Source organism: Tauraco erythrolophus, chromosome 4, assembly GCF_009769465.1.
Source record: "Tauraco erythrolophus isolate bTauEry1 chromosome 4, bTauEry1.pri, whole genome shotgun sequence".
NCBI classification, from domain to species: Eukaryota; Metazoa; Chordata; class Aves; order Musophagiformes; family Musophagidae; genus Tauraco; species Tauraco erythrolophus.
Window position 1 is genome coordinate 59,098,117 of NC_141468.1, and position 21,978 is coordinate 59,120,094.

At 40.2% G+C, this 21,978-nt stretch overlaps 1 protein-coding gene across 12 annotated transcripts in view; it reads right to left on the reverse strand.

The window, feature by feature from the left end:
* Window positions 1–1,115: 1,115 nt before the first annotated feature.
* The window catches only part of TNRC6B (trinucleotide repeat containing adaptor 6B), a 115,964-nt gene continuing 95,101 nt past the window's right edge, over window positions 1,116–21,978 (reverse strand). For 7 of the 12 annotated variants that reach the window (XM_086611056.1, XM_086611046.1, XM_086611052.1 and 4 more), the window contains 14 exons: window positions 21,115–21,263; window positions 17,399–17,524; window positions 16,213–16,344; window positions 15,757–15,855; window positions 15,323–15,497; window positions 14,709–14,843; window positions 14,333–14,509; window positions 12,074–12,157; window positions 8,549–8,695; window positions 8,194–8,289; window positions 5,379–5,699; window positions 4,921–4,991; window positions 2,913–3,052; window positions 1,116–1,959 (listed from right to left, as the gene is read on the reverse strand). In XM_086611056.1, coding sequence (XP_086467182.1) covers window positions 1,569–1,959; window positions 2,913–3,052; window positions 4,921–4,991; window positions 5,379–5,699; window positions 8,194–8,289; window positions 8,549–8,695; window positions 12,074–12,157; window positions 14,333–14,509; window positions 14,709–14,843; window positions 15,323–15,497; window positions 15,757–15,855; window positions 16,213–16,344; window positions 17,399–17,524; window positions 21,115–21,263 — 2,243 coding nt within the window. In that variant the 3' untranslated portion in view covers window positions 1,116–1,568. Of the gene's footprint in view, window positions 1,960–2,912; window positions 3,053–4,920; window positions 4,992–5,378; window positions 5,700–8,193; window positions 8,290–8,548; window positions 8,696–12,073; window positions 12,158–14,332; window positions 14,510–14,708; window positions 14,844–15,322; window positions 15,498–15,756; window positions 15,856–16,212; window positions 16,345–17,398; window positions 17,525–19,775; window positions 19,947–21,114; window positions 21,264–21,978 lie in introns of all 12 variants that reach the window. The other 5 variants (XM_086611045.1, XM_086611048.1, XM_086611057.1 and 2 more) reach the window with 5 other exon arrangements.

The following is a 21,978-nucleotide window of genomic DNA, read 5'->3' on the forward strand; positions in this document are numbered from 1 at the left end:
TTTGAAGTACACACTGGTTTAAGAACATTCGTAAGTAAACGTTTCTGTCAGTGATGGTCTGGCGCCGTAATACACCGAGGCCTGGCACAGGTAACGCTCACCATGAAGGACGCAGAAAGGAGTTAGCTGCATGTGCTTTCAGGAGATGAGGCAGGCTGGCCAGCGATTTGCTGACACGATTTCGGTTTGTCAGTTTTAATACGAGCAGTAAATCAATTAAAAGGCTAATTTGGTTGGGCTGGACTTTCAAGCTTTTGATGGATTCTTCAAGAATGAGTATGGGTGCCTATTTAGGTTTAGGGGAGAAAAGACAGACTCTTTTTTTTTTTTAAAGGTACTGAAGCTTGTGAGAGACTGAATAAGAACATTTGTCTTAGCCGCTCACAAAAAATGGCAATGTCTTCTTTCCTCCTCTTTTCCCCTTGTTGGAAGAAAATAAATGGCTTGCATTATATAACAAACATTCTAGGGTTCACTCAGTACAAAAACCCCACATGCAGACATAAATAAATACATACACTGCTACTCAAAAGACAACACCAGCTTCCCTCTCACCAAATCCTTTGGATATGGCAGTGTTCTGCTCTACCACAGGGTTAGAACAAGGGCTAGGAAGCAACTACCCACTCCGTACGATCTGCAGACTTGAGATAGCACCCTGCTAAAATGAATTTAAAAAAAACCTACTGACAAATTTTAATCCAGCCCAACTGGATTTTGCTTCAGCCACAGGGACTCCACCATGCCTGTCTTGGTTTCAGAATCAAGACATACAGATGGCCAGCCAGCCTGTAGACCATCAGCAATGCAGCGTTTCAAGATTATATATATAGAGAAAAAAATGCACACACACGAATATGTGCACACACACTCACACAGAAACAAGCACACGTGGGCAGTTACATGTGCCAGAACACACTGGTACTTATCAACCAGCCAATCACAAAGTGTTGTTTTTTTTGTTTTGTTTTGTGTTTTTTTTTTCTGTTTTGTTTTTTTTTTTTTCTTTTTTTTCTTTTTTTTTTTTTTTAATTTTTTGTTTTTAAAGTGAGGCTCCGTCAAGTCTTCCCCTCCCCCCACCCCTTTTTTTCTTTTGAACCCCTCCCCTACCCCAACCCAACATGGTAGACCTAAGGACGGAAACACACCCAGTGCAAACAAAGTTAAAAAGCTATTTTTTCAGTATATATGTTTCTTAGCAACAACTTCCGTATAACATGAAAAAGTGAAAAACTAGAAACTAATTTTTTTAATTTTTTGTGTTTAAATTTAAATGGTATGTGTACTTGCTTCACATTGTCTTTCTAAGTTGGCGTTCATGATTCAAGTATTTCAAGAGTGATATGTTCTCTTTTTGGATTCATATTCCAAACGAAAAAACTGAAGTTATATAAGGGAGGCAACTATGTGCTCAGACAGTCTGTCAATGACCCACCTTTTTTTCTCTCTCCGTTTTCTTTTTTCCTTTTATAAATGTATTTATTGCAAGTTGAAAAAAACGAAAAGGTCAAGTTAGTGCTGCTGCTGTTCCAAAAAAGGTCACGAGGTCAGAGTTGAAAGTTCTAAGTTCAGATTGAATCCGACCCTCCTCCCAGAAGGTCTCCAGGTAGTAAGGGAGCAGGGCTGCCCATTCTGTGTGGATCCTCTACGCTTGGAACCCCCCACAAGCTTGAAGAATAGCTTGGGGGCCCCCACAATGAAGCTCCAGTGAGATCACCCCCACTGCTGCCGCCGCCACCACCACTGCTCCACTGCCCGAGCCCTGTTGACCCACCAAAGAGATTCAAAGCAGGTCCAACTGGATCTGTCTGGTTCTGTCCTGTCTCCAGGGATTGCCAGCCTGCTGTGGGTGCACTTGGCGTTGCTGCAGGTGTAGGGGGCTGAGCTTGTGCCAGAAAGCGACTAACCTCTTCATCTGTGGCAAACTCAGCCAGGATGGTAGTGTTTCCCAACACACACCTAGAAGACAAGATACGTGCAAGAAAAAAAGTCAGAATGTAAGGGCAAGGGGATTCAGAAGGCATAGAAGCAGTACTATTAGGTGCCCAAACCAAAGGAGGTATCAGCTTGACACAATGGAGCAAGCACAGAAAACTTCAGCTGTTCTCCATTGTGAAACTGACTCAAAGCACAAGGACTTCCATTTTATAAGAGGGAGGGAAAAAACCCCACCAAACCAACCAACTCCATCCCCCCAGCATTCAGTTGTTAGGCCTGCAACAAAACCTTTCTAAACTGTAACTAAGGTCCTGAACATTAACACCAGGAACAGTAAAATTGCCTACAGAGCGTGGCTAAAATGGTAAACGCACATACACCACCTTTCAAACAAAACAGAGGAAGAACAGGTTAAAACCCGGTGAAATTCAGGATAAGATTAGTATAGTTCAAAGTTTTCACTGAGTTTAAGGACTTATACCACCACTCCCCTGCTCTACCCTAAGATTTTTGTTTCAAAACTTCTCACATTTTTAAAACATACCAAAGCCACAGTCAGTTCTAAAAAACTTCAGGAAACTTAAGACAGCTTTTCAAGTAAGCTGTTCCAGATGTATCTCAAAACTACAGCAGATTCCCACATATTTGGGTTAGGCATATACGAATGATTTTAATCTGAAACAGTTCACAAGCTTTCATAAAGTGGCCAAGATTGAACTGTAAGGTGCATACTGGTCACAACTCCATCCTATTTGCACCTTCTTAGGCATCTTCTTAGTTCTGCATGTGCCAGTTCATGCCAGCAACTGAAGTAACACAAAGAGAAGACATCTTTCTCTTCTTCCTCTGTCAATGAATGAAAGATTCGTTTCAAGTCATGATACTTGAAACGAGTTTCTGAAGCACAGCACTGGACAGACATTTTGTGATCATGACTGATGCAGTAACAAAGAATGGACACAGGGATTGCTTACATGTGCAGTGCAGTCTGGGCCTTGGCCGCCTCCTGTTTGGTGTTATATCGGATAAGGGCGGTGCCCTGGGTCAGGTTCAGATGGAATGTCAGCAGTGGGCCATGCTGCATGCAGATCGTCCTCAAGGTTGACCCATCAATCTAAGGAAGAACAGCCAGGATAAAACTTGTAACTATTTCTCCAAACATACTTCAATCCTAATTTCTTCTCAGTAATTAAAACATAATCTGCTTTCAGAAAGGAAGAGAGGTGAAAGCAGTGGGAAGTAAGCAAAGGTGACAAAATTTAATTTTCAAACAGAATTGGTATTGCCTTGACTTACTTATCACAACTACAATGACTTTACGGAATAATCTGCCTTTTCTTTCTCACTCACTTTTAGCTTGAGTCCAGTCTTCCCCATCTCATTGAGTTTCTTACATTGTCATTATTCATATGTTGGCAGGTTTTCCAGTAATTATATACAACTTGTACTTCTCACCATCTTCAGCCATCAGGATTTATACAAAAGGAACCCAAACGTCTTAGTCTCCACCACTCTGATTTCAGTAGAATTCAGATCAACCAGTATTTACAAGCTCTTTGCAAAACTGGAAATATCACCTCTATAATGAGGATTTTTTAAAAACTTTTTTCAGTGCTTTTTTGTCTTTGTGGTTTGCGAAACAGTAAGTCACAGAAACAGTCAGTCACCTTTTTGCCAAACTCAGCAATGTTCATTCCTCGCGAACTAACGTTTTCACAGCAGTTGTTGTCTACATTCCTTCTGCAGCAGTAACAGCTTGCTGCTTACCTCCAGTAACTGCTGTTCTCCAAGGTGTTCTGTACAGACAGATTCCATTCCTGGTATGCCACAGGAACATACACACACGAATGGGATCCATATGTGCAGATATTTAAGGAAGGGCTATTTTTTCTTCCTTCTCCCTTTCCCCTCTATTATATAACACAAGTTCAAATGAGGGAAAGGGAAGTTGTGTGTGAGTACAAATAAGGACAAAGCTAAAATAGAGGAACTTGAAATGAAGATACTGTCCCTGAGTTCACCTCAACCTTTATACTTCCTTCTTTCTAGTATACTGACCCACAATGAATAGAGGATTTGTTATCGAAGACACAATTACTGTCTGCTTCTTTCTCTTTTCTATTATCTTAAATGCCTCCAAAATATATTATTCTTCCATTAAATGTTTCCTAAAGCAGTATTAAACTACCTTGCACAAGGGAGAATTAGAACTGTGCCTCTTTATCACACCACTGCTGTTTCCATCAGATCAAGGAAAATAGTCTTTTCTATGAAAGGAACACAGTTTGCCATTTTGAGTGATCTGAAAGACACCTTAGTTTTTCCTTTACATCGATGTTTTCTTAGACTGTAGTAGAAGCATGGTAAATTATTCTGCTGAACAGGGGACTCTCTGTCTGGACCTCAGGGCACTGCTGATAATCACATAAGGCTTTTCCTAAGCCTTGAATACAGACTAATTGGAACTGCTGAAACCAGCATCTTCACAGCATTCGTTTTGAATGGAAATAAGCTCTGAGAACACTTGCAGGAATAATCTAACTAGACTGTTTTTGGCAGAAGTGCTGGTAACATTCTGTGGTTTCACTATGGAAACACCAAAGTGAAAACTGGCAGTTACACCAGCATTCTTACTGACAACATCCCAAAGAAGTCTCTTTAACATCTATAAACCATTACACGTTATGGTCATGCAACTTATCCTCACTTCTAAGAAAAATCTTTCTGTTCCAATATTTTTTTTGAAACTTTAGGTAATGAAAATTTATGACGGTGACGTAGCAAAAACTGAACATCTTACAGTTAGCTGAAGAGATTACAATAGAAAAAACAATCAGACTGCAGCCCAGTTTAGTAGAAACACATCTTACGTATGCTGACAAATCTGATTTTGTTAGATTTTATTCAAAGAGAACTGAATAATCCACAAATCTGTATCTCAGTAAAGCAAACAAGTTCCCAGAGACAACAACAAAAAAATACCTGGGGAGTGAGATTGTGAAGAACCAGCCAGTAGCTAGGACGAACTGAGCCACCATCACTCCAAGCAGATGCTGCAAATCAGAAGACAGAGCAATCAAGACAGATTTGATACAAAGAACACCATTTTTCTTTACAGTCAGGTCCTTCCATCTTAGACAAATTCAGCATTATCAGCCCTGCTAACACATGAAAGCCTAATACTCAGTCCTGAAACAAAAAAAACACATCTTTCCTCACATTTCACATCAAGACTCACTTTTTACTAGAGTTTATCTTTGAGGAGTTTCTCACCCACAAAAAGCATCTAGTCTTGAAAGGCCCCATGCTGTAGGTATTCCCTCCGGGCAGCTGCCAGCACTCACTCCCTGCAGTAGGACCTGGGATTCCACACACCACCCCCACCCACATTACTGACAGCAAATTTCCATTTTAAGAAGGAACTTTTTTTTTCCTTTTACCAGACAACTGCAACTTTCTTTCCTCCAAACCATTAGTGCCGTAAAACGTACACTCCTCAGGTCTGATCAATGGTGCTATCAGTTGATTCTTCTCACCAGAGGAAAGCCTTGAGTCCTGTGCCCCCCAGCCCCTGACCGATCGGGATGCTGTGCTGTTCCATGGAGATGATGGTTTGGGGTTGGTCAGGCCAGGAGGTGGGCGGGGCAGCCCTGTAGTGTTCCTTGAGGAAATATGGTTTTTCCACATCTTGTTGGAGAGATGAGTGGGATTGTGTCCTATGGGATCTGGGGACCATGTTGATTTGTAATCACTGAATTTTGCTAGAAGATTAAATAAATTGTTCATATTAGAGAAACTTATGAGATTCAACTAGCCTTTAACTGTACTATCACTGTAAACGCTTTGACCGCATTTATATTGGAGACAAGCACAAAGCACACCACCATACAACAGTTAGTTTACTGTACCAAAAAAGTCATGCTACATGTAAGTTAATATTTGCTTATTTTATATATGCTAACAAAAAATATAATAAAATCCCTAGATCATTTACAATAATGTAACCAGTCGCAGTATGTTCAACCATTAATAAGATGAAGAGCAACTTTTACGTCCACACTACATTTCGTTTGAGAACCTGATAATTTCTTATAAGTTTGGGCACCTTTAATGAAACTGAACCTTCTTCAGGCCAAAAACTTACAAAGAACTGAAATGAATATTTACCAATCTTGGTCTACTAAGCTAACGCTACCTCCTAAACACATCCTCCTATAAGATCAAAGCTTTATAATGAATAGCAAATTTCATACAGAGTTGACTCAACAGTAACACATAAAGAAGGCCATTTAGCTGTGCGACAGCTGGACTTTTAAACACTCTTGATAGCATATATTTTTTTTTTTTTTACTAGAAAGCATTACCAAACGCCTATTACAAGAAGTTAAGACAAACAGTGGATATCCCTAAAGCATTTCAAGAACCCTTTTAGATGAAGTCCAATAAAAGAGAAAAATTAACACACTCCCAAAAACATCACTCTCGGTTATGAGTATTTGGGAGCACTTCCCAAACAAGCTTTCCTTAAGAAGGCGGACTGAAAATTCTCCCACACCTTCTGACACCAAGGGACACTTGTCATCCAGGAAAAAAAAAAAACCAAACCAAAAGTCAAAATTGCTTGAGTAATTTCTTTTTTCCTTGTTCTGTAATGAGAACCAGCAAACACAAACAGGGAAATCTGGGGAAAAGGCACTAGTGTCATCAATTACCTTAATCACGAATTGTCTTAATCAGAACTCGTGTGTGTGAAGGCAAATATCCATTAAGCTCTCTTCACTAACAAAAGGCAGTACATTACTTATTTGAAACAAAGGGTAAAAATCCAGGTTTACAACATGCCAGGGTGTCACAAAATAATACATTCAGGAATCAAGACCATCAAGCTTGCAGCAAGTAAAAAGTGTGCTTCGTCTTACAGTTGGATCACTACATTTCCATGACAGAGTAACTGTCAATATCAAGCAGGTTTCAAGCACTAACCTATGAAAGTGCTTAAAAAACCTGCTTTCACTAGACTCTGTTTGTTTTACAGATATACGAATTCTAAATCCCTAATTCAGATGATCTGCTTTCTGGCTGTAGAACACTGGTGTGTAGTTTAACAAGATGAGTGGAAGATGGTATGTGTGCCAAACAGTGGTCTAGTTTCCTCAATTCAACTATGACTTCAATAATTTTTTTATCTCTCCGGTGTTTCTTATGTGCTAGACAACAATTAAGCAGAGGTAAGAAGCTGATACATGGCGCTTCTTTCCCCAGGCTATGAAAGCAAAATCTTTTATGTCATTGGAATGCTTCACACACAGATATTGCTTCAAACCACAGTCACCCCATAAACTGGCAGCAGGAACAGTTTTGCTCAAGGGCTAACTAGGATTTTTAACACATTTTGTGAAGATGCTGAGGTAACATATGAACACAGCTTTTATTCAGTAAGATGCAAAAAACAAAGTTTGGGCCAGATGCAGCTCTCAGCTGTGTTTGTCACTTCCACTACTTACAATTCCTCAGTTTTAAGTAGTTGTCAAGACAATGATGTCTCAAGAGAAAACTGTGGCATTTGTAAGAAGTTCAAAATCGAAATGGTCTGTCTGAAGCAAATATTTCCAGCATCCTACTCAGAGGTATGTGCAGAAACCGTTTTTTCACAAAGAAAGCTTTGGAGACCTCCTTACCAGGGATCTAAGGTAGATATCTAAAGTATTATTTACAGGCCAATCAACAAAAGCCAGAGGACTACAAGCCCTCTCTCTCTCTCTCTACGTTTCAGGGAATGACGAGTGCTATAAAAGGTGAGGCAAAAATGCTCCCTTCACAGCACTCCAATATTCTAAAATTAAAATGAATAGGATCACTTGCCTTACTACTCTAATTCCTTAACTCATACATGTGGGAGCAGGTATGTTTAAAAAAATTATGACAGTCCCCCAACCCTTTACACTACACATATCAACAGCTTGTGCATGTGTGTGTTTTTTTCTTTTGCATCTGCTGCTCACTGCTACCCTATTCTTTAACTTGCATAACTAAGAATTTTGTATCAGGGCTGGGAGGAAGGGCAGAGGATCTCAGTCTAGTTTTGAAAACAACTACAACAAAGTATTTTATCATCAGGAGGAAAACTATCTCATCAGCCACTCAAGATTTGAATTCCTCAGAAATCAGTGAAAAACTAAATATTCAAAGCGGAATAAGAATGAGAAACTAGTAAGCGGAAAATGCTTTGTCGAGTAAGTTTTGGAGCCCGCATACCTGAAGTGCTATGAACGTTGGTGAAGGAATTGTCAGAGGCACTGTAGGGCCAGGCACCAGGTGAAGGCAGCGAGGTGTTGAGGGAAGAATTAGACCCTATGGAAGGGAAAAGGAAAGAGAAAGAGAAGGGTAGGTCAATTTCACAGAGTTTCTGTAATACTGTTAAACCTCAAGAGAGCCACGATTTGTACCAATGCCAAGCTTTCACATGATAACATAGCCACAGTGCAAAGGCCCACAAGCTTCCTTCTTAGTCAAATGCAATAGACTGTCACCCTGTTACGACAGGAACATCAGAATATTCTCGACTATCAGAATGACTTAAATAATTACATAAAGTTGTTTGTTGTTTTACCTGTGGTGTTGTCCCGCAGAAGTTGGTGATCAGTATCTACAATGGGAGATGTGGCTGTCCCCCCCAGCACACTTCCAGGGGTCACATACGGGTCAGATTCAGGGTCAATGTTTTGTATACCTTTCCATGGCACTCCTGGTTGGAACTCTGGGACAGAAGGGAAAAAGGAATTAGATGCAAACAGTGAAATGCCATTTACTGAAAGTAATTGTTGAAGATATTTTAGGAGGGTAAATTATTGTCTTCTATGCTGTTCCTCAGAAAAAAAATAATCAGACTTTTCTTAATTAAAAATCTATTAAATTCTAAATTTCTTTTCTTAATAAAAAAATCTATTTTCACATTGTTGGAGCGTGTTCAGAGGAGGGCCACAAAGATGATCCAGGGGCTAGAGCACCTCTGCTACGAGGACAGGTTGCAGGAGCTGGGATTGTTCAGCCTTGGAAAGAGAAGACTTCGGGGGGACCTAATAGCTGCCTTCCAATACCTGAAGGGAACTTACAGGAAGGCTGGGGAGGGGCTTTTTACAAGAGTGTCCACTGATAGGACAAGGGGAAATGGGTTTAAGTTGAAGGAGAACAGATTTAGATTAGATCTTAGGAAGAAATTCTTCAGTACGAGGGCGGTAAGACTTTGGAATAAATTGCCCAGAGAAGTTGTGGATGCCCCCTCCCTGGAGGTGTTCAAGGCCAGGTTGGATGGAGCCTTGAGTAGCCTGGTCTAGTTGAGAGGTGTCCCTGCCCATGACAGGGAGGCTGGATTAGATGATCTCTGAGGTCCCTTCCAGCCTATGCCATTCTATGATTCTATGATTTCCTCCCACAGCACTATCTCTAGCATCTGAATACAAGTCTACACTACCAAAAAGTGGTGCAAGTGCACACGGTATTCCTTTGACTATTCCTGTTTTACTACATTCAGATGAGACTTCAAGGGTTTTACCCTTACTTAATACATGGTTTTTAAGATATCTAAAATTAGATTATGTATTGTAAGTTTAGATTCCACACACATACTTTGTATGTGTGCGAGTTTGTAAACACAGTATTTGACACTTTGCACTGTAGGCACACACACATTTTACACATTACCTATCAATATTGAGGTAATGCTAAGGTGAGATGCCTTGTAGTAAAAGTAACGTATATACTCATTGACGTTCTTCATGCTTCACAATGAGATGGGATATGCTTATCATGCTTTAGTTTTCTTTCAACTATAGCTTCAGGCATGCCAGATTTTTAAGACAAGAGGATGAGTTATATGAAGTATGAACATACAAAAACTCCAGTTACTGTAAGAAAGATCAGTAACTTGGTTCCTTCTCTGAGTAGATGTTCAATGAATGAAGTGCTGTGGCCAATTTTGGAAGCAGTGATTAAGTAAAACTGCCAAACACAAAAACAAGTGAAGAAGCTTCAGACACTATGTGACAATTTGGATAAGCATGAAAGAAGTGTCAAGGTGGCAGATTCATACCCTGCAAATACAAGTCCAGGATATGGAATGAGACCTTTTTTCTCAACATAAAGTTTTGAAATAATTAATGATAGAATATTTGAATGTAATTAAAAAAACATAATTAAAAGTGGGATCCAGGATGTGCTCTCTGGAATGAAACCATGTAGGGTGAATCTAGCATGGAAGGGTTCATTTCAGTCACCTTTGTAAGGAAGAAGCATAATCAAGGCTACGATTTTCAGACAAATCATAGAATCATAGAATGGTTAGGGCTGGAAGGGACCTTCAAAGGTCATCTAGTCCAACCCCCCTGCAAGGAACAGGGATATCTCCAACTAGATCAGGTTGCTCAGGGCCTCGTCCAACCTGGCCTTGAATGTCTCCAGGGATGGAGCATCCACCACCTCTCTGGGCAACCTGTTCCAGTGTTCTACAACTCTCATGGTAAAAAATTTTTTCCTAATATCCAACCTGAATCTACCTCCCTCTATTTTAAAACCATTATCCCTTGTCCTATCACAACAGGCCCTCCTGAACAGCCTCTCCCCATCTTTCTTGTAGGCCCTCTTGAGGTACTGGAAGACCGCTATAAGGTCACCCCGGAGCCTCCTCTTCTCCAGGCTGAACAGCCCCAACTCTTTCAGCCTGTCCTCATAGGAAAGGTGCTCCAGCCCTCTTATCATCTTCGTGGCCCTCCTCTGGACCCTCTCCAACTGGTCCATGTCCTTCTTATGTTGGGGGCTCCAGAACTGGACGCAGTACTCCAGGTGAGGTCTCACGAGGGCAGAGTAGAGGGGGATACAGAAGAAAATATGATACTACTAGTTCAAACAATTGGCACAGCAAGGGCAATATTAGATTGTGATAACGGACTGACAGGAGGATCTCAGAGAAGACATAAGAAAGGCCCCACTGGGTCAGAACCATGGTCCATCTAGCTACAGTGGTAGGAGAGACATCATTTAGGGACAGAATACAAACCTGGCCACTATCCGTAGGTTACTGCCCTCACACTCTCCCAGAGTCCTTCTATCTAGGATGTCAGAAATACCCTCTATCTGCTAGCACCTGCTTGTGAAACTAGTTTTCCATCAGTTTATCCAATCACTGTTTCAACTGGCTAGTACCATATGTCTCCAGAAGCCAAAACAAAGCTCTCATCTATTTAAAACTTATATCCTCTTAAGTTCAGCATCTGCACCATAGTTCTAGTGTTGCAGGATTTGCAAAATTACAATTCTGCATTTATCTTGTTCACCGCCTTTGTGATTTTGTAAACCTCAGTCACATCTCCCAATCTTTAGTAACTCAACAAAACAATCTATGGTATCAGGTATCAACATTTCTAACAGTATAACCAATCAGTACCGCATCAAGAAAGGAATCTGATCAGCCACTGCCAAAACACTGCAAACCTCTAACAAACAAGACCACTTTATACTTAAGGAACAAGCAATGCAGCTCACATGGATCTAGTCAAAAAGACCCGCTCTGTTCTGAGAAAGAATCCATGAACAACAAAAATAACAACCCCCCAAAAACGGGTAAGTCCAAGCCTTGTCTTTGTAAATATTTCTGAGAATTGGTGAGACTGAAAATTAAGTACATAGTAAGTTCTCAGCAAAAAGTTAAGGAATATTCAAACAAAGCTCCGAAGATCAGGTGCATTCTATATAAACACATTCACTCGTTGATATCATCCCAATCTGGAGAAAAGTTTTCCTTAAACTTCAGCACACTGTTAAATTTCCAGACTATCCTTTGGGACTGACCGTTATTCTCATGCACATTCACCAACTCTCCCTACAGACATGCTCTTTTATTTCTAGACAATAAAGAAAACATGAAGTGCATTTCTCCACTAGTATTTGAAAGGTCCTCCCAAAAAGTTCAGACATCAGACTATCAGGAAAACCATGAAAGACACATTCAGGCCAGTTTGCCTGGAGTGTATGACAGAACTGCTCTCGAATGGGAAAACCACAGTCTAGTATTACCTTGGTATGCAAGTCTGACGTATGCAAAAGACATAATTTTCACCAATGCAGCAAAACTCGCTCTCACCTTCAACTGTGATACCAGTTTGATTGGGCACCACTTCATTTATCTTTGTGCTGAAAAATACTGCTCTCTTGAACAGCAGAATTTCTGCAGCAGATGGCATTTAGGAGGAAAACGCGAAAGGTGTAGTCAAGGTGAATGCTGAGTGACCACCGTATTCATTCAAAGGAAAAATGCACCTAGTTCAAGAGGTTCTCTCTTGTAAACTCATTTTCATTAACAACTTATTTTCCAACACCAGGAAGAAAAATTGTATCTCCATGCCAGGAATGACAGTGGGCCTCGCCTACAAGTTTGCTTGCAGAGAAAAAAGACCTACAGCATAAAATCATTTTGGGTCTTTACTTTTCATTAGGGGTGTTGATAAGGTGGATCACGATTTCAGCTAAGTCTTCCTTCTTGAGGAAGCCAGTAAACTAGAGAGGTTATGAGGCAGCTTAAGTGGCTGATGGTTATGGGACAGTAACACTTGTCCCAATAGTATATGGATCTCACAGGAGGGCTAGCAACACAGTAATAATTGCATAAAAGCCACATGCCAAAAGTCATGACCTATTACACAATGTCTGCAATCACAGTCACAGGCTACTCACACAAAAAATTAGGGATGGTACCAACGACCCCAGTGAGACTTTACGTTCAGCATTTGTGAACTCCAGCTATCCTCACACACTGATGAGGCACTCAGCAACAGCAAAAATTTTACTTATCACTGACCGTGGGACTGCAGGTACCACTAAAGAAGCTCTATGATATCAATGAGAGGCAAAGAGTAGCTATTCAGCTTCTCGCTTCTCAAACAGCCTTCTGGTACCACGAATCTTGCCAGAGGCAGCGGCTGCTCCAAAACCTGGAAACACGGCAGGGATGATCCTCACATCCCTCTCCTAACACTCCAAGTAGTACTGTGTTTCTCAGTATTATATAAGGGAATGGTGACTAAAGAAACAAGTTCAGCAATAATGAGTCTATGAGAGAGGTCCTGAAAAAATGCAAACTTTGAGGGTTTCTGGCATTATGAACAGTAACTCCAGCTCAAGAAGCTTAGTACTTAACAACCAGGCTGACAGAAACGTAATGCAAATACACCAATACAGAGAGCAGTCAGTGGTACGAAATGTTGAGGGCGTGCAGTTAGCTCATCAGAAAACATTTTCTTGCCAAGGTTGGACACTGAGGGGTTTGGCTAATTTTTGTAGGGTTCCTGCAGTTGTATCTATCTCAGATTCCTAGGCTTTCTGATGCAAGGTCTGTGCTACTTATCCAAGAGGTGTACCTACACCTTTACTTTTTTGTGCTTGAGGGGATACACAGCAGAGGATTTGCAGTTAGGAATGATTTCCTAGAATGCAAGAGTCTTCCAGGCAGAGAAAAATCACAGTATCCACTACTCACTGAACAGTGCATAGTGATCAATCTGTGCAACTTCAAGGACACCACTCTGTTTAACGAATGTTTTATACAGAAATTATATGCGTGTTCAAATAGTATGTATTCTTCCTAGATATTCAAGTTTTCCAGAAGAAAAACAAAATTCTGCCAGTGAAACTCTGCAAGATTTAAAGAACGTGCTACTGCGTGTAATGCAAAAAGCAAGAAACTTCTACTCAAGCCGCAAGACTGCTGAGCAGTACTGAAACATGGCAAAACTCTACCCTTTACGCCCTGCGGGCAAAGATGAACCGCAAGAGCGCAGCGCACACGTTGTGTACATATTGTACCAATACTGCTGGCAAAGAAACCTTCTGCTCCGCAGTGCTTCGTATTTGTAAACAATTGCCAGATGAAAATTTCATGCTACGTAAAATACAAAGGTCAAGACAAGAAAATCCTGTTCCTATCATCACAAAAACTCGCTTTCACATCTTTTGCTTTCTGATTCCACACTATCAATCAGAACTTTTACACCTCATCAGCCTAACACAACACAAATAAGGAATCAATACAGGAGGAGGATGCTGGTATCATGTAGTCTATGGACAAGTGTTTTCATGACAATTTCTGTACATGAAGTCACAAAACTACAGAAGATAAAAGTTCACCTAATAAAAACCAAATACTACTTAGGCAATTCAGCAGTTAGTTCACATTTTTTACTGGAAATTCAACATTTATGTTCTAATTTAACGTGGAAGGAATTAAAAAACAAGATAGGCCACGCAAGTATTTCCCTTGTAGGGATCATTCAAAAGTAAAATGAGGAAAGGTCTCAGCACATCCATGCTAAAGCCAGCACATAAAACCCCTGCCCTTATGTATTACCTGGAGGCCAGCTGGCATTGCTGGATTTGCTTCCGATCTTGTTCGTTGGTGGAGATTTGGCAGGTAACCAGCTATCACCAGCAGGGCCTGCATGGCCACCTAGTGGGTCGCCCTGAATAATGTCAAACTGGTTGTAGGGCGATCCTCCACGAGCCTTTCCAGGGGGCACTATTGCACCTGAAGCATTAAAAAGGTACATTTACACTCAGGAAAGGTGGGGATCTTTATCAGTACAGTATACTAAAACAAAAAAATATTTAAGATGGATACTGGTGAGGTAAGACAGTAACTTGAAGCATAGTTTCATCTGAGCTATTTCACCTCTGGCAAGATGATACTGCAAGTGCATTCCCAAAATAGCTAGTCCCCTTCTCACCATTTTTGTGCATATTGGCATCTTGTGAAGCCACAGAGGGCAGCCCTTCCATCATAGTCCACTGCTTAAAGCGGGATTCTGTTCCAGCCTCTTTCCCTCCCACCATGCCATAATCCATGCCACTTGAGCCAAAGCCTGTGGAATAAACAAACAGAACTCCATTGCCATTTGCTCTTGTTGGTTTAAGCATCTTCAAACAGGGAGTCATTGTGATTACAAGAAAGGTAAAAGAAAACAACAGTAGCAATTGAAACATTCAAGAGGCAACTTCCAAATAAGCTTGTTAGGTCAGTATGCCACCAAGATATGCTTTGTTATTAGGTTTGTTGCCTTCTCATGTAACGAAAAACTGCAATTTTATCAAGGGTTGACACTTGTCGTAACCTTTGCTCTAGCGCTTATACACAAATCGCTCATTTCTGGACCCAGACATAACTGGCTAATATGGTAATGCAGTTACCATAATAATGTGGCAACTAGAGGCAATGCATAAAATCTTTTCCCACAGAGCACTTCATAGAATATCATGTCATAGAATGGTTTGGGTTGGAAGGGGCCTAAAAGATCATCTAGTTCCAATCCCCCTGGCATGGGCAGGGACACCTTTCACTTACCTGAACCGTATCCAGGTATTTGCCCTTTGGTCTGTAAATCTGAGAGACCCACATTCAAAGGATTGGGTACCATGCTGTCTAAATGTGGCTTAGGACCAACAGGGTGGGATGGTGAATGCTTCATGCCAGGCTGCCTCTGCTGCTGCTGCTGGAGGGCACTCACCATACGAGCAATCTGCAAATGAAAGAAAAAATGGGGATGACATACTCTATACTGTAACACAGAACTCCAGTAAACATGAAGAAACAGTGACTTGAAAGAGATCCAAAGGACCTTGCTTTCTGAAAAGTGCAATCTGAAGAGAGTGCAAACCAAAGAGAGCGCAAACCAAAGAGAGCAGATGACATTACTAAAGTCAGCACCATCTTTGCTGGAGGCTGCATTTTCCCAGTGCACTTTATACTTTCTATGATTGACAAAAACAGTGCCACACCTGTTGCTCCTGCTGTTGTCGCACAGCTTGAGATAACTTCCTCTGGCTCTGTAACAGCTGCTGCTGCTGCTGCTGCTGCTGAAGGAGGAGCTGACATGCCTACAATATAATTGGTTTGGGAAGAGTGAAAATATAGAGCTCAACAAGTGAAATCTAATTGCCAGGAGCTAGTCACTAGCAACTGCTTTGCTCAGAACTTAGGCAAACTGTTTCTCATTGCCCACATTCAAATATAATGACAACGCATTAGAAGAATACTGTATCCTTCGCTTGTCTCTAATTTAATATCATGCAACAGTATTCCTAGTACCTGCTTTATTACCATCACTGCGACTACAAGTCTGAAGAAAACTTCATTAAAAATAAAAAAAAAACCCAAAGCTATAACAAATATAGAAAGAAAACTCTTTCAGCAGACAATTTGTAAACTGTCTTACAAGATTACTAGCTACTTACTAATTGAAACTGGGGAATCTGTGGAAGCTGGCTCAGCATGGCAATCTGTTGCGGAGAAAGCTGGGGGCCCATATTGAAAAGACCAGGATTCAAGCCACTGTTGGGAAACTGTTTGAGCATGGAGGCCGAAACCTGCACAGAAACCAGTTACATATCCTCAAGAAATGCACTGCTATGAGAAAAGATGATGAATTATTTCTATAAAGGGATAGGTATGACACTAATCTTAAATGGTGTTCCGGGAAAGACATTACAGATTTATTAACACATCACATTTAAACATGCACGATCTATGACTTGAGCAGAGTGAATACCTCACTTGATTGACAATATACAGTATTACATGTGCAGATGCAGACACACACATACAAAGGTTCCTCCCCCACCAACTGGTTGCTAGAGACTGCACTAAATTAAAATGCTGATATGTATGCAGCTAACCAGTAATCACAGTACTGCATTATCACATTAAAAATGTACTGCTTGACAAGGGAAAAGAAAGGCATTCAGGCAGTCACTGGAGCAAAGAAACAGTGCCTCACAGAAAGAGTTAATCTCTTTGTATGCTGAACAAGCTATAGTAAAAGACAGGAGTAGGTGGAGAAGAATCCCCCCCATTTCTCCCTGCATTATTTGAGGGTCACGCAAGTAGAATTCAAGAGAATCTCCAAAAGTCTTCACCAAGTCCAAAGCAAAAGGTAAACTTGGGCATTTGGAGACCCTGAGGTGTTAAGAGCTCTGCAACATAACTGCAACATGTAGCCCTTCATCAGGCCTTTCTTTAAGGGAGGCAGGAAGCACGGGACAAGACTGCTTGAAAAAAATTAAGCAACCTGTCATACTTCAGAAAAAATTCCAGCTTTTGCTTTTTTTTTTTTCCTTCCCTGTTTTTTAAATACTTTGCAATAGCCTATGTAAGTCACAGGATTCCTGAATAAACTTTGCAGTTTAAAAATACTGGTAGTGTGCATTTACTACCAGCTGCCGTGGAATACGAAGGCTAATCCTTCTGCACTGAGTTTTAAGCACCTTCAACTACTAATTTTAATTTTTTTAACTTATCCAAGTTTTTGATTTCTTAATATCAAGTCAAGACTAAGATAAGATGTATAAGTAACCTCAAATATGTGCTCTGAAGTCTGTAGCTCCACTTTTTACAAGTAACCAGTTACTAGAAATTCCTTACCTGGGGAGAAAGAAATTGGGGAGGCACTTGCGCCCGGATATTTGGGGAAGGATTTAGTGGCTGCACTGGTGTGTGCATGCCCCTCGATTGTGCTGTGCTGTTTCCAAACAAACCATGATTGCCACCCTATAAAATTAAAGCAGTAGTGAGAAGATGAATCTTTCAGGATAATGGATTTCTATGCTACTAACTACATATCAATAACAACGAGGCAAGCACTGACTTAAACAGTATCCTTAGAAATACTGAGATGTTTGCCCTAAATCAGTAATATTCTACCTGGGTTAAAACTGCTGTACTACGTTTTCAAGATGCAGGCTCTTTCACCTCTGCGTTGAAGAGTCATGTTTATTCACTTATCTCAAAGCACATGACAAAACTAATGTTTTCTATTTTGCACTTTACTTTTGGGAAATGGAAACCTGGAGTACAAACAACATGCTCAAAAAAACCACCCCACATTCTATTGGCTTAAAAGTACGGCAAGATTGTGTCAACAAGAATTTTGGGCCATCATTTTAGAAAAGTCAGGTACTTTTCCTGAGTAGGTTGTTGAGATACTTCCTCTGCAGGCCTTTAACTAACTGAAATTAGAATTCTAAAATTTTATTAAAAACATTCCTTCTGATGTGAAAACTTCAACATTCTGGATTAGGATGTTTTTCTTTCCTTTTTTTCCACTAAATTGGAGAGCAGGAAAATTTTCAAGTGAGAAAAAATGTTTGGGTTTTTTTTTCCCCCCTCAGTGATTTGTTTTCTAAGGTGAGAATACTTGCTGTTTCTTTTTTTTTTTGTAACAAGAAGTATTTACTGTTTTATAAGCAAACTTCTGTAATAATAAGCCCTACTGCACAAAAAAGACCAAAGAAAACTCCTTATTATGTTTCACTACTTCAGCCTCTGAGCAGACTGTCTTTATTTGTAACATCTTTCAACAAAAGCCACAGGAAATGTTATGGACAGCCTCCTACACTAACAGTCACATGTTGCTTCTAAAAGCTGAAGCTCATACTCCAAAAGGTCCTTATGATTCTATCCTTTCATTTTCAAGATCCTCAGAAATTCCCACCTTCTCTTGTATATCAGAATGTCTATGATCCTCAGCTACCTGGGGTTCTAAACACCACATTTTCCATCCCTCAGCCATCATTCTCTGTTCTCCCTCTCCATGCCAGCATTGCTGCACCCAACACAAACTCATTCATCTTCCAAACCGAGATTGTGCAGGCTTTCTCCAAAACCCTTCCTTCCCTTATATACCGGGATTTCATGAACTTTGACTCCCTTCTACCATAATACTGTGCATCCTCCACTATCCCTTTGCTGAAACAGAAGTGTCTCATCCTGTTTCTACACTGGCACACTAGGGATTGCCTCCTCATTCACCTGCATCACATTTCACCTCTTTAATGTATCTTCTCTTTCAGAAGCAACTCAAGATGTCATACTAAGGATGTAGGAGGATAAACAAAAAACCCCAAGAGAAAAAAGAGTTTTTATTCTGTAAAGAACTGACTGGGGTCAACTACCCATTAAAATTTTTGAGACTTGAAGCTGCAGCTACACTTTCACTCCTTCCTAAAGCTCAATAGAGTTCTACACGCCACATCCAAGAACATGCCTGCAAATTCTGTACTTCTTTGATGTTCAAACACTGATTGTGTCACATAGAAACATAAAGACAACACAAAGAAACACCATCACATTAGGCATGTGACTACATAACCTAGTCTAGCTGCAATACTTAGGTTCTGTTCTTTCATTTCCTAGTATTCCCACAACGTTTTCTTCTAGCATAATGCAAAACACAATAGGCAGAAATTCTTCCAAACTGCAGTTAACCACTTCATTTCTTCCCCACCATTCCCCTGTATACAGAACAAAAAATTGCTACTTCAAGACTTTTTAAAGGCTGCTAAATCAATCCTTTCTTTGGGCTGTGAGGAAGGGAGAAGGGAACAGGGACAACGCAAAACGACTGCAATTTTTTAAAGGCACACTTCTACACACAAGGCCATCGGGTGGAGTCTGGAAAAATCATGTCAAGAGGTGGTGGGCAAATCAACATCCTCTAACTGGGTTTTAAAACAGCAATTAAAATATAAAGGTTGCCACTAACTTCATAACTTCTGAAAAAGCACATCTACCTGCTGCTGCACTGTGATGCAGGAAGTAAGAGGCCAACAAAACCAGATGGAATATATTTTGATGATAGGAACCAAAGTGGGTTGATTCTCAATGGCCTGATATAGCTGAAATTTACATTAACAATATTAATTTTATTTTAGTAGGAAAACAAATGCAAGCAACCAACTAACCAGGATTAAGCCCAGGTTGCAGCCTTATAACAATGCATCTTATAAGGTGGCCTGCTTACTTGTCTAGCAGCGAAGTTTTGGGGACTGAGCCCTGAGCCGATTGCCCCAAGGCCGACGTTGGATAGAGTGGAACCAGAGGGAGACAGCTTGTAGCTGGGAGAAGGGGAGAAGGGAGAGCAGGGAGCCTCATCCCCAAGGCACCCATCTTGATTGGAGAAAGGCAAAGTCAGCTGAAGCAGCAGTTAGCCAACAGCAGGAGTTAGTGAAGCAACAGAACGCAAGAGGAGAGAAAGAGGGACGGTGAGTGACTAGGAAGAAGCAAAGTTAATTTGTAATAGCAATTACAAGGACAAAACTTCTGACTCAAATGATCACTTGACAATTAAGATTTTGGTCCAAGGAGATAATAAATAAATTCCTAAATTTTCTTTTTAAAAATATTTCTTGAACTACCATGAAGTTCGTTTCTGACAGCGGCAATTATCGCTATAGCAACAAACAAATCTTGAATGAATTCCTAATGCTAGCACACACCTATGAACATCATTTGTTAGGAACGCATTAGCTCTGCTAGTGTTATTTATCAATTAGGCCACCAGAGGGAGCTGACAAAACTCTCTTTTGACTTGTTATACCAAAATGGAGGAGTTTAAAAAATCCATTGACAGTAACACGCCTTCAGAATTTTTAAGCCAAATTTATTTTCCATTTTACATGTGATAAACTTAAAACTGTATTAAAAAAACCCTAAAGCATTCTGAATCTATTGGACACTCTCCAATTCATCATGTAAAGCAATTAATGCTTGATAATAACAGTGAAAGCTTCTATTTAAAATAGGCAAGAATATGAAAGAAACGCTATCATAACATACAACAGATGTCACAGAGAAACAGATGTCATACAGAAGCTTACAGTACACGGACATACAGCATAAGGGATTGCAGAATTTAGGAAGGGTGTTTCCAATAAACGACAGACATGAAAGCAGAAAAAAATTTGGTAGACTGTGATTACTTATGTTTACTTAGAACTAAACCAATTTGTTACAGTAGATGACTGTAGTCAGTAGCCAAAAGAATCATTGTGATGAAGCCTATAATAAATTTCATTGCTACCAGTAGTTTACGCTTACAAAAAAAACTAAAGGAATTTCTTTCTGTCCATATTAAGAGCAGTCTGTTCTAGAATAAAAAGCCTCATTCTCCTCAGGTAATTTAGTTTGTCTATGCATATCTGACACCTCTGTTTTATATACACAGCACAACTCCCCCCCCTCCCCTTTTACTGAGTTTGTCCAAGGTTACTTAATTTTTAGCACTTCCAGAGGAGTAGGGCAAAAAATGGGATCTCAAACATAGAGGTTGATACTAATTTATCTAAAGATATTTTCCTCACCTTCTCAAAATAAGGCCCACTATCTGTGGTTCCCATGTCTTTGGAATTAGGTGGACGGAACCCAGATCGATCCTTTCTCATCATGTCATTAAAATCCCCGAGATTCATGGCTCGTTTATCTACCTCAAACTTCTTATCTGGGAGACCACCTGTAAAAAAAGAGGAAAGAAGACGAAATTAGTGCAAATAATCTCTACCACATTTCCTGACAGCAGGTTCGCAGACAAAGAATGTAATTAAGATCAGGGTATAAATTACATCTGTCCTACAATTTAGCATAGCTAGAGCTGCTATTAAAGGTGTTGAAAAAATAAAGTAGGAAGTTTCATTTTTAAGACTGAACAAGCCAATCTTGTTCAGAGTTTAATGTGAAGTATTTCTCACAATTTCTGTACAGATATAAACATATGCATTTCTACAGCAGCCTAGTTCAAGTCATGATATTAGTTTATACATAATTCTCAATGTCTACCAAAACTCGCATTGTTATTTATTGGTATTCAGTATCTACAGACAACACTAAAGTTCTCCACATATTCTACTTAGCCTTTACTGGGTTTGGCATTGAGGAAGAATTTCTCAAACTGCAAAACCACGCACCTAATTTGATCACAGCTCTCCTACAGTGACGTGAACTTAACTTCGAACACCACAGATCACCCGGCATAGCGTAACTTCCAGACAGACAACCAATCTCCCTCAGCCTGTACACAACCATTACACCATCAGTAACATACTTTTCAAACATCCCCTACAGTCTCCTGCCATTGTTTTTAGCGAGTAATTTGGTGGAACACGAGGAAGAGATCTTAACAACAGATGATTAAACTGTAACATACACAGTGAACAAGACATCATCTTTCT